We start from the raw sequence: 12,094 nt of genomic DNA on the forward strand, positions 1-12,094 counted from the left end.
TTTACATCTGTTTAGAGCCTCCTTCAAGCTTGAGATGTGCAGAATTTCACTTGGAAATGAGGAAAATTGGAAGAGAAATGCATACAAGTGTCAGAAAATCTTTAAAGTCGATTATCTCGGAAACTATGAGAGATAGGGACCTCAAACTTTACATCTGTTTAGAGCCTCCTTCAAGCTTGAGATGTGCAAAATTTCACTTGGAAATGAGGAAAATTGGGCGAGAAATGCATACAAGTGTCAGAAAATCTTTAAAGTCGATTATCTCGGAAACTATGAGAGATAGGGACCTCAAACTTTACATCTGTTTAGAGCCTCCTTCAAGCTTGAGATGTGCAAAATTTCACTTGGAAATGAGGAAAATTGGGCGAGAAATGCATACAAGTGTCAGAAAATCTTTAAAGTCGATTATCTCGGAAACTATGAGAGATAGGGACCTCAAACTTTACATCTGTTTAGAGCCTCCTTCAAGCTTGAGATGTGCAAAATTTCACTTGGAAATGAGGAAAATTGGATGAGAAATGCATACAAGTGTCTGGAATTCTTTAAAGTCGATTATCTCGGAAACTATAAGAGATAGGGACCTCCAACTTTACATCTGTTTAGAGCCTCCTTCAAGCTTGAGATGTGCAAAATTGCACTTGGAAATGAGGAAAATTGGAAGAGAAATGCATACAAGTGTCAGAAAATCTTTAAAGTCGATTATCTCGGAAACTATGAGAGATAGGGACCTCAAACTTTACATCTGTTTAGAGCCTCCTTCAAGCTTGAGATGTGCAAAATTGCACTTGGAAATGAGGAAAATTGGAAGAGAAATGCATACAAGTGTCAGAAAATCTTTAAAGTCGATTATATCGGAAACTATGATAGATAGGGACCTCAAACTTTACATCTGTTTAGAGCCTCCTTCAAGCTTGAGATGTGCAAAATTTCACTTGGAAATGAGGAAAATTAGAAGAGAAATGCATAAAATAAATGCATCTGGGAAAGAGGATCTGGGATTTCCTGGAGGAACCTCCAGGAATCCTCTGACCACAGAAGGTATCTGAAGAGTCTTGGGCATAATATGCAAGACAATCCCAAAAGATCTGGGATTTCTTGGAGGAAGCTCCAGGAATCCTCTGACCACAGAAGGTATCTGAAGAGTCTTGGGCATAATATGCAAGAAAATCCCAAAAGATCTGGGATTTCCTGGAGGAAGCTCCAGAATCCTCTGACCACAGAAGGTATCTGAAGAGTCTTGGGCATAATATGCAAGAAAATCCCAAAAGATCTGGGATTTCTTGGAGGAAGCTCCAGAAATCCTCTGACCACGGAAGGTATCTGAAGAGTCTTGGGCATAATATGCAAGAAAATCCCAAAAGATCTGGAATTTCCTGGAGAAAGCTCCAGGAATCCTCTGACCACGGAAGGTATCTGAAGAGTCTTGGGCATAATATGCAAGAAAATCCCAAAAGATCTGGGATTTCTTGGAGGAAGCTCCAGAAATCCTCTGACCACGGAAGGTATCTGAAGAGTCTTGGGCATAATATGCAAGAAAATCCCAAAAGATCTGGGATTTCTTGGAGGAAGCTCCAGAAATCCTCTGACCACGGAAGGTATCTGAAGAGTCTTGGGCATAATATGCAAGAAAATCCCAAAAGATCTGGGATTTCTTGGAGGAAGCTCCAGAAATCCTCTGACCACGGAAGGTATCTGAAGAGTCTTGGGCATAATATGCAAGAAAATCCCAAAAGATCTGGGATTTCTTGGAGGAAGCTCCAGAAATCCTCTGACCACGGAAGGTATCTGAAGAGTCTTGGGCATAATATGCAAGAAAATCCCAAAAGATCTGGGATTTCTTGGAGGAAGCTCCAGAAATCCTCTGACCACGGAAGGTATCTGAAGAGTCTTGGGCATAATATGCAAGAAAATCCCAAAAGATCTGGGATTTCCTGGAGAAAGCTCCAGGAATCCTCTGACCACGGAAGGTATCTGAAGAGTCTTGGGCATAATATGCAAGAAAATCCCAAAAGATCTGGGATTTCTTGGAGGAAGCTCCAGAAATCCTCTGACCACGGAAGGTATCTGAAGAGTCTTGGGCATAATATGCAAGAAAATCCCAAAAGATCTGGGATTTCTTGGAGGAAGCTCCAGAAATCCTCTGACCACGGAAGGTATCTGAAGAGTCTTGGGCATAATATGCAAGAAAATCCCAAAAGATCTGGGATTTCTTGGAGGAAGCTCCAGAAATCCTCTGACCACGGAAGGTATCTGAAGAGTCTTGGGCATAATATGCAAGAAAATCCCAAAAGATCTGGGATTTCTTGGAGGAAGCTCCAGAAATCCTCTGACCACGGAAGGTATCTGAAGAGTCTTGGGCATAATATGCAAGAAAATCCCAAAAGATCTGGGATTTCTTGGAGGAAGCTCCAGAAATCCTCTGACCACGGAAGGTATCTGAAGAGTCTTGGGCATAATATGCAAGAAAATCCCAAAAGATCTGGGATTTCTTGGAGGAAGCTCCAGAAATCCTCTGACCACGGAAGGTATCTGAAGAGTCTTGGGCATAATATGCAAGAAAATCCCAAAAGATCTGGGATTTCTTGGAGGAAGCTCCAGAAATCCTCTGACCACGGAAGGTATCTGAAGAGTCTTGGGCATAATATGCAAGAAAATCCCAAAAGATCTGGGATTTCTTGGAGGAAGCTCCAGAAATCCTCTGACCACGGAAGGTATCTGAAGAGTCTTGGGCATAATATGCAAGAAAATCCCAAAAGATCTGGGATTTCTTGGAGGAAGCTCCAGAAATCCTCTGACCACGGAAGGTATCTGAAGAGTCTTGGGCATAATATGCAAGAAAATCCCAAAAGGTCTGGGATTTCTTGGAGGAAGCTCCAGAAATCCTCTGACCACGGAAGGTATCTGAAGAGTCTTGGGCATAATATGCAAGAAAATCCCAAAAGATCTGGGATTTCTTGGAGGAAGCTCCAGAAATCCTCTGACCACGGAAGGTATCTGAAGAGTCTTGGGCATAATATGCAAGAAAATCCCAAAAGATCTGGGATTTCTTGGAGGAAGCTCCAGAAATCCTCTGACCACGGAAGGTATCTGAAGAGTCTTGGGCATAATATGCAAGAAAATCCCAAAAGATCTGGGATTTCTTGAAGGAAGCTCCAGAAATCCTCTGACCACGGAAGGTATCTGAAGAGTCTTGGGCATAATATGCAAGAAAATCCCAAAAGATCTGGGATTTCTTGGAGGAAGCTCCAGAAATCCTCTGACCACGGAAGGTATCTGAAGAGTCTTGGGCATAATATGCAAGAAAATCCCACAAGATCTGGGATTTCTTGGAGGAAGCTCCAGAAATCCTCTGACCACGGAAGGTATCTGAAGAGTCTTGGGCATAATATGCAAGAAAATCCCAAAAGATCTGGGATTTCTTGGAGGAAGCTCCAGAAATCCTCTGACCACGGAAGGTATCTGAAGAGTCTTGGGCATAATATGCAAGAAAATCCCAAAAGATCTGGGATTTCTTGGAGGAAGCTCCAGAAATCCTCTGACCACGGAAGGTATCTGAAGAGTCTTGGGCATAATATGCAAGAAAATCCCAAAAGATCTGGGATTTCTTGGAGGAAGCTCCAGAAATCCTCTGACCACGGAAGGTATCTGAAGAGTCTTGGGCATAATATGCAAGAAAATCCCAAAAGATCTGGGATTTCTTGGAGGAAGCTCCAGAAATCCTCTGACCACGGAAGGTATCTGAAGAGTCTTGGGCATAATATGCCAGAAAATCCCAAAAGATCTGGGATTTCTTGGAGGAAGCTCCAGAAATTCTCTGACCACGGAAGGTATCTGAAGAGTCTTGGGCATAATATGCAAGAAAATCCCAAAAGATCTGGGATTTCTTGAAGGAAGCTCCAGAAATCCTCTGACCACGGAAGGTATCTGAAGAGTCTTGGGCATAATATGCAAGAAAATCCCAAAAGATCTGGGATTTCTTGGAGGAAGCTCCAGAAATCCTCTGACCACGGAAGGTATCTGAAGAGTCTTGGGCATAATATGCAAGAAAATCCCACAAGATCTGGGATTTCTTGGAGGAAGCTCCAGAAATCCTCTGACCACGGAAGGTATCTGAAGAGTCTTGGGCATAATATGCAAGAAAATCCCAAAAGATCTGGGATTTCTTGGAGGAAGCTCCAGAAATCCTCTGACCACGGAAGGTATCTGAAGAGTCTTGGGCATAATATGCAAGAAAATCCCAAAAGATCTGGGATTTCTTGAAGGAAGTTCCAGAAATCCTCTGACCACGGAAGGTATCTGAAGAGTCTTGGGCATAATATGCAAGAAAATCCCAAAAGATCTGGGATTTCTTGGAGGAAGCTCCAGAAATCCTCTGACCACGGAAGGTATCTGAAGAGTCTTGGGCATAATATGCAAGAAAATCCCAAAAGATCTGGGATTTCTTGGAGGAAGCTCCAGGAATCCTCTGACCACGGAAGGTATCTGAAGAGTCTTGGGCATAATATGCAAGAAAATCCCAAAAGATCTGGGATTTCTTGGAGGAAGCTCCAGAAATCCTCTGACCACGGAAGGTATCTGAAGAGTCTTGGGCATAATATGCAAGAAAATCCCAAAAGATCTGGGATTTCTTGGAGGAAGCTCCAGAAATCCTCTGACCACGGAAGGTATCTGAAGAGTCTTGGGCATAATATGCAAGAAAATCCCAAAAGATCTGGGATTTCTTGAAGGAAGCTCCAGAAATCCTCTGACCACGGAAGGTATCTGAAGAGTCTTGGGCATAATATGCAAGAAAATCCCAAAAGATCTGGGATTTCTTGGAGGAAGCTCCAGAAATCCTCTGACCACGGAAGGTATCTGAAGAGTCTTGGGCATAATATGCAAGAAAATCCCAAAAGATCTGGGATTTCTTGGAGGAAGCTCCAGAAATCCTCTGACCACGGAAGGTATCTGAAGAGTCTTGGGCATAATATGCAAGAAAATCCCAAAAGATCTGGGATTTCTTGGAGGAAGCTCCAGAAATCCTCTGACCACGGAAGGTATCTGAAGAGTCTTGGGCATAATATGCAAGAAAATCCCAAAAGATCTGGGATTTCTTGGAGGAAGCTCCAGGAATCCTCTGACCACGGAAGGTATCTGAAGAGTCTTGGGCATAATATGCAAGAAAATCCCAAAAGATCTGGGATTTCTTGGAGGAAGCTCCAGAAATCCTCTGACCACGGAAGGTATTTGAAGAGTCTTGGGCATAATATGCAAGAAAATCCCAAAAGATCTGGGATTTCTTGGAGGAAGCTCCAGAAATCCTCTGACCATGGAAGGTATCTGAAGAGTCTTGGGCATAATATGCAAGAAAATCCCAAAAGATCTGGGATTTCTTGGAGGAAGCTCCAGAAATCCTCTGACCACGGAAGGTATCTGAAGAGTCTTGGGCATAATATGCAAGAAAATCCCAAAAGATCTGGGATTTCTTGGAGGAAGCTCCAGAAATCCTCTGACCACGGAAGGTATCTGAAGAGTCTTGGGCATAATATGCAAGAAAATCCCAAAAGATCTGGGATTTCTTGGAGGAAGCTCCAGAAATCCTCTGACCACGGAAGGTATCTGAAGAGTCTTGGGCATAATATGCAAGAAAATCTCAAAAGATCTGGGATTTCTTGGAGGAAGCTCCAGGAATCCTCTGACCACGGAAGGTATCTGAAGAGTCTTGGGCATAATATGCAAGAAAATCCCAAAAGATCTAGGATTTCTTGGAGGAAGCTCCAGAAATCCTCTGACCACGGAAGGTATCTGAAGAGTCTTGGGCATAATATGCAAGAAAATCCCAGGGGATCTGGGATTTCCTAGAGAGGAGATAGGGAATCCACTGACATGATATTTTGAAAGTTGTATTCCAACTTCTACGATGTAATACAATTTCTACGTTGTATTCCAAGTTCAAAGTTGTAATACAATTTCTACGTTGTATTCCAACATCAAAATTGTAATACAATTTCTACGTTGTATTCCAACTTCCCCGCCACTCCAATAGTGATAAGCGGTAGGAAACGATGATGATGATTAATGATGATGATGATATTCCAACTTCAAAGATGTAATACAATTTCTACGTTGTATTCCAACTTCAAAGATGTAATACAATTTCTACGTTGTATTCCAACTTCAAAATTGTATTACAATTTCTACGTTGGATTCCAACTTCCCCGCCCCCCAATAGTGATAAGTGGTTGAAATGATTATGATGATTAATGATGATGATGATATTCCAACTTCAAAGATGTAATACAATTTCTACGATGTATTCCAACTTCTACGATGTAATACAATTTCTACGTTGTATTCCAAGTTCAAAATTGTATTACATAGCTATAAATGGGCCCTTATAGCTGGGGTCAGGGGGGTCGGGGCACCTTAAGTTTGGTATTGATGGAAAGCCCTAAGGCCCAGCTATAACATACTAAAATTTGAGCCCGATCGATGCCATAGGGGCAGAGCTATTGAGAAAACAAAAAAAGGGGGGTCTTCAAAATGGCGGAAGGAGGGGTGGGGGGGTGGGGGGTCTATGCACCAAGTTGCAATTTTCACCCGATATATAACCTTTGCCGAAAACCGCAAGTCGATATCTCTTTTAGTTTAGGAGCTATTAAGCTGCAAAGAGCGGCCGGCCGGACGGACGGACGGACGGGAACGGTTTTTAGCCATCCATATATTCGTGATCAGGAAGTGTCAAAACACATTCTGGCAAAGTTTGGGGCCGATCGGAGGACATGAGATTTTGTTAGGATTATAGTAGGTGAGATTGTTAAGAATCTCACCTAATATACATCTGTCTGCTCTATAATTATTAAGGACAGCTTAAAAAGATTTATTATAACTCCCTTTTGATGATATATATTTGGAATATTTTGAAAAATTGTCTTTCCCATTTTATCTCTTTTTCCCTACACTCCGAGTAAAATTCGTTTTACGCCTGTGTTTACAATTAATTAATTTTAATTCGATAAAAAACTTGGAATAATTATGTATCCTAAATATTTCATATTTGAAAGCTTGTTACTGCAAATCTCGAACAATAGTGCAATATCTATACGGTTTAGAGAGCCTCTTTCTCTTTTATTTTACGAGTTTACAATACCACTCACTGATATGGCGTGTGATACAGCAGTATTATTATCACGATATTCTTTTATTAGATTATTTTCTTTCAAGTAGATCGACTTTGATTTATGTTTATAACTTTTAGTTTTCTAGTTTAATTAAGTATGTTCCGAATTTTTGTATAGTCTGGAATGGTTATTGATTGAATGTCTGCGACTGAAATATACTGAATATGCGGAATTTTCTTAAAAAAAAGAAAATTTTCTTTGCTAAATTTCATTCCCAGAGATGATCATTGTTTGATGGACGATTCATGATCATCGTCTTTTTTTGCATTATTGATCGTGGTTAACCGGGTCTTTGATTTCAACTAACGATCGAATAAAAGAGAAGAGTGAATGAAAAGTGATTGAAGATTGAAGGGAATAATGGAGTGACCTTAAATAAATCAAAATTTGAGATACATCATCATGGTTTCATGCACAAGAATAGAGTTTATTTTTTTTTGGGTTGAAGAATAATCTCTTAAATTTACAGAAGAATTATTGTCCTTGTGTCAATTATTTAATTTTTGGGTTAATTTTTTAAAAATTTCAAGAGCTAATGATACAATCACTTTTGATATTATAATAACAAATTTTATTAGTTCATACGAAGTTGAGCACGTAACAAACAAATGAGCATTTATTTTTTTTTTTTTTTTTGAAATTTAAAAACCACGTGTTGAAGTAATGAATATTTAAAAAATGATTAAAGAGTAATTTATCAAAAAACAAATTTCTGTCCTTCAGCCATCGGCAAAATTTCTCCCACCTTTGTTGTTTGGATTTTATGTCTTTTCATTTCTTTTTCCCGTGCGAACTAAACCTTGGATATTTCAATGAATTTTCTCAATTTTTTTTTTTTTTAAACTTTCTGAAGTGCATGGCTTTTTTTTTATAAATCTTTTATAGAGTCACAAAGATCCTTTGCGAACGACAATTTTTACGGACTTCAGTCCATCTAGTCTAGAAGTACTGGAGATATATACAAAGATTCTCGCTGAATCACTAGCCAGTTATATCTACAATCTCAATGACGCGGAAATATTCACGGGTTCAATGGCTGTGACACAGAATTCTCTGAAGCCCTGGTTAAGTGTTAAGTCCACCCTTCAGAATAATGACCTAAAAAGTGCGTTTCACAAGTACCTCAAAAACGTTAAAATAACCTACGAGAAACCAGATGCGCGAGAACCAGACTTTATGCTGTACGAAGGGCAAGAAGGTCTTCTCAACATTTATAGGTGAGTGTTTTTTTTTTCAATTTACGCTCCACAGATGAACTGATACTCTGTCGTATGGATATATATATTTCTTTCAGTGTCAAACCAGCAGTGTTTGATTTGTTCCTTACTTTCCTGATAGCTGCCTATTTAGGTGCCATTTATTGCATCATAATCTACTTTCCAATACTCTATGGCATCATATGTAAGTGGAATACTGGCAAAGTTAAAGTTAATTGAGAGATACTGAGTTTATCGTATCTTCTCAAAAGAAGTAAAAAAAAAGAAGGAATCCGTAAAGCCAATTGATTAGTTCCAATTCAGGTGTTTGGAAGACCCGCCAATTTTCACAACAACATATTTAGATTTAATTTCCCATTGGAATGTGGATGTTTAAAAAAAAATCACCTTAAAGTCACCATCAGGCATTCTCACAATAAATTTTACCCAATTTAGTTGGAGAGTTGAAAAATGGATTTTTTAATCTCATAAAAAAATTTTTAGATGAGGCGAGAACTTTTATGGTGGATCCCATTAAATCTCCCAGGTAATCCCATTGAAAGCCCATTTAAGATTGGTTTACATTTACACTCTCTATGTTTGAGCGTCTATTGAAGCAACATGTTATTTTTCTTCCTAGCACAATCCGGTTCATTGTACATGATGGGTCGGTATTGATGTCCAAGAAACTTGTGCTTCCTGATGTACTTTTGAGGATTGTCAAAATTAAAAAGAAAATCAGAATTGACAGAAACGACGCGATTGTGTACTATCAAAGTATAGTTCGAGGTCTTGATTGCTTGCTAAATCCTACACTGGGAAAAAAAGAGGGTGCGATTAACTTTTTTTCTCATAACTTTAACACTTTTTAGGTGTAAAAATATATCAACATTTTTTAATGTTAATTTTACACCTTTTTTTAGGGTAAAATTAACATGAAAAAGGGTAACTTTAACCCCCAATACACCTAAAAAGGGTAATATTTACACCAATTTAGGATCAATACTGCAGGATAAAATTAACATTTCCGGAATATTATTTTAACTTTTTCGGATTTCTCTCAGTGTATGGGTTCTCAAGCTTTTTCAATCACTGAGAGAAATCCGAAAAAGTTAAAATAACATTCCCGAAATGTTTATTTTACCCTGCAGTATTGATCCGAAATCGGTGTAAGTATTATGCTTCGTAGGTGTATTAGGGGTTAAAGTCACCGTTTTTTATGTTAATTTTACCCTTAAAAAGGTGTAAAATTAACATTAAAAAATGTTGATATATCTTTACACTTACACCTAAAACGTGTTAAAGTTCTGAGCATCCCCGTTTTTTTCTCAGTGATGAGTCTTCCAGAAGTTCAATTTATTCGTGTCCGTTTGTCCGGATTTTGGCGGCAGATATTCACAAGGAAAACCCATTATTCGCTAACAACGAACAGGTATGCTTTCCGAGAAAGAAAAAGTGTATATTTCTCATCTTGGCGCTTAAACTAAAAGTAATAAAGAAGAATGAATGAGTTTTTTTTTTAATTTGTTCGATTATAATTGCTTTAGAAAAAAAAATATAAGGGAAGAGTATCCCGGATCGGAATGTTAAGAGACATGCTCCATATTTAGTTGAAAATATAATCCACAAAACATTTGGTATTTTTATGTACAGTTCTGTCTCTTTATATGCACACTCTCTATATGCACAGCTTTTGTGTCGGTTGCATTCAAAATCAATTTGTTTACATTTTCACAAAGTAATAAAGAAAATTATTTTCTTCGTAACTAATTTTTCTCGTTTTTAATTATCTTAATTTTATTTTTTCTGTCTCATATTATAGTTAAAATAACACGGGGAATTCTAGAACAATGAAAAAATAATAATGTTTTAAAAGAAAGAAAAAAACCGTTGGGAATTTCAAAAAATGTTGTGCATATTCAGAGAGAGAACTGTCAAAAAAAGTACCCAAACTGTGCATATAGCGAGACAGCACTGTATGATAATTGTTACATTAGTGATCCCTTTAACTATATCTGTGCTTTTGAATTTTTAATTTTTACAATAAATTAATAAAAAATATGTACAATTGCAAACTTGCACTCTGTACCTCGGATCGTCAGGAATTTAATCAAGTGTCTCAGGGAAAATTGGTTTTATAAATTAAATCTAAGTTAATGCACTGGATTCTTGTGAGAGTTAAATGGTAAAAAATAGCTAATAATTTTTGAAAAATCATTTAATTTAGAGTGAGGTTATGGTATTAACCTGACGATCCGAGGAACACTGCCGATCGCTGGTACTCTTCCCTTATCAACATTATTTTTTGCATATTAACCTTCTATCAGGTAAGATCGTCTCAAGACGATCTTCAAAAAAATCACATTTACTGCGATTACAAAGTTTTTATTTATTTAAAAGTACTATAATGTTCTCGGCAATATAGTCTTAGTAACATCTTTTGAAAGTTTGAACTCATTTTGACTCTTACCTTAGTTGCTAACCCAGCTATTGTGTGACAAGTCAGAGAAAAAGCAACAAGAAATATTTGTGCAAAAAAACTCATTTCCAATTTCCATAAAAATACCCATTTAAAATCATCTGACTAAAATATATTTATTTTTTACTGAAAGATATGTCATTCTACTTTGTATATTTTAAAAAAGTAAAAATGTGAATTTTAGAAGCAAAAAGAGTTTCAAGAAATTTTTATATTTTCTCACCTAGCGCCTAAACTAAAAGAGATAATGAAATGGATGGTGTTTTTGATTTTATTGGATCATAATTATCCTAGAAAACATTGTTTTAGAACTTTTTTCGCATATTAAAGCAAATAAAGTGAATTTCTTTTATTTTTCCTAAGAGACTGACCCAAAATTATCACATAATTATCAATAATTGATAGTAAGCTAACTAATATTTAATAGAAATGTGTAAATCTAGTAGGAAAAACAAAAGAAAATTCACATTATTCGAAGGCATGAACCTTCAAAGGGAGAGTACTTTCCCGTACTGTTAGGGCTCAAATAGACTCACGCTGATCCTCTAGAATATTTAGCGTGTAAAATTTGACAGTAAAGGAAATTTATGCAGAGGACCTCTAATCAATGATCCTAAGACCTCAATGTATGACAGTTTGGGATATATGTTTACTGCCAAATTCTGCAGACTAAATATTCTCTAGGCTCAGCTTGAGTCTATTTGGGGCTTTAGGAGGTTAAACTTTTCTTGCATTAGAGTTCAAATACACTCAGACTGAACCTGTAAATTTTGGCAGTAAAGCAGTTTGGCTTAAAATAATCAATTACAAGTCCTTTGCATAAATATGCTTTACCTAATCCCTTACTGCCACACTTTACAGGATAAAAAGTCACGAGGTTCAACCTGAGTCTATTTGGGTCCTTAGAGGGTTAAAAAATTGCACTGAGAGAAATCCGAAAAAGTTAAAATAACATTCCGGAAATGTTAATTTTACTCTGCAGTATTTATCTGAAATCGGTGTAAATATTACCCTTTTTAGGTGTATTGGGGGTTAAAGTTACCCTTTTTCATGTTAATTTTACCCTAAAAAAGGTGTGTAAAATTAATATTAAAAAATGTTGATATATTTTTACACCTTAAAAGTGTTAAAGTTATGAGGAAAAAAGTTAATCGCACCCTCTTTTTTTCTCAGTGTGTATATAGCTAACTAAACCAGTTAGTTATGTGCTTTCTTATGCAAATTATAAATAATTCTAGTTAAGACTATATTTTATCTAT

General features: G+C 37.4%; 1 protein-coding gene across 1 annotated transcript in view; it reads left to right on the forward strand.

Moving 5' to 3' along the window:
* The window catches only part of LOC129808184 (BOS complex subunit ncln), a 17,489-nt gene extending 8,661 nt beyond the window's left edge, over positions 1–8,828 (forward strand). The window contains exons 3-4 of the mRNA XM_055857955.1: positions 8,046–8,377; positions 8,455–8,828. Coding sequence (XP_055713930.1) covers positions 8,046–8,377; positions 8,455–8,596 — 474 coding nt within the window. The 3' untranslated portion in view covers positions 8,597–8,828. The remainder of the gene's footprint in view (positions 1–8,045; positions 8,378–8,454) is intronic.
* The last annotated feature ends 3,266 nt before the right edge of the window (positions 8,829–12,094 follow it).

This window comes from Phlebotomus papatasi, chromosome 1, assembly GCF_024763615.1.
Source record: "Phlebotomus papatasi isolate M1 chromosome 1, Ppap_2.1, whole genome shotgun sequence".
NCBI classification, from domain to species: domain Eukaryota; kingdom Metazoa; phylum Arthropoda; class Insecta; order Diptera; family Psychodidae; genus Phlebotomus; species Phlebotomus papatasi.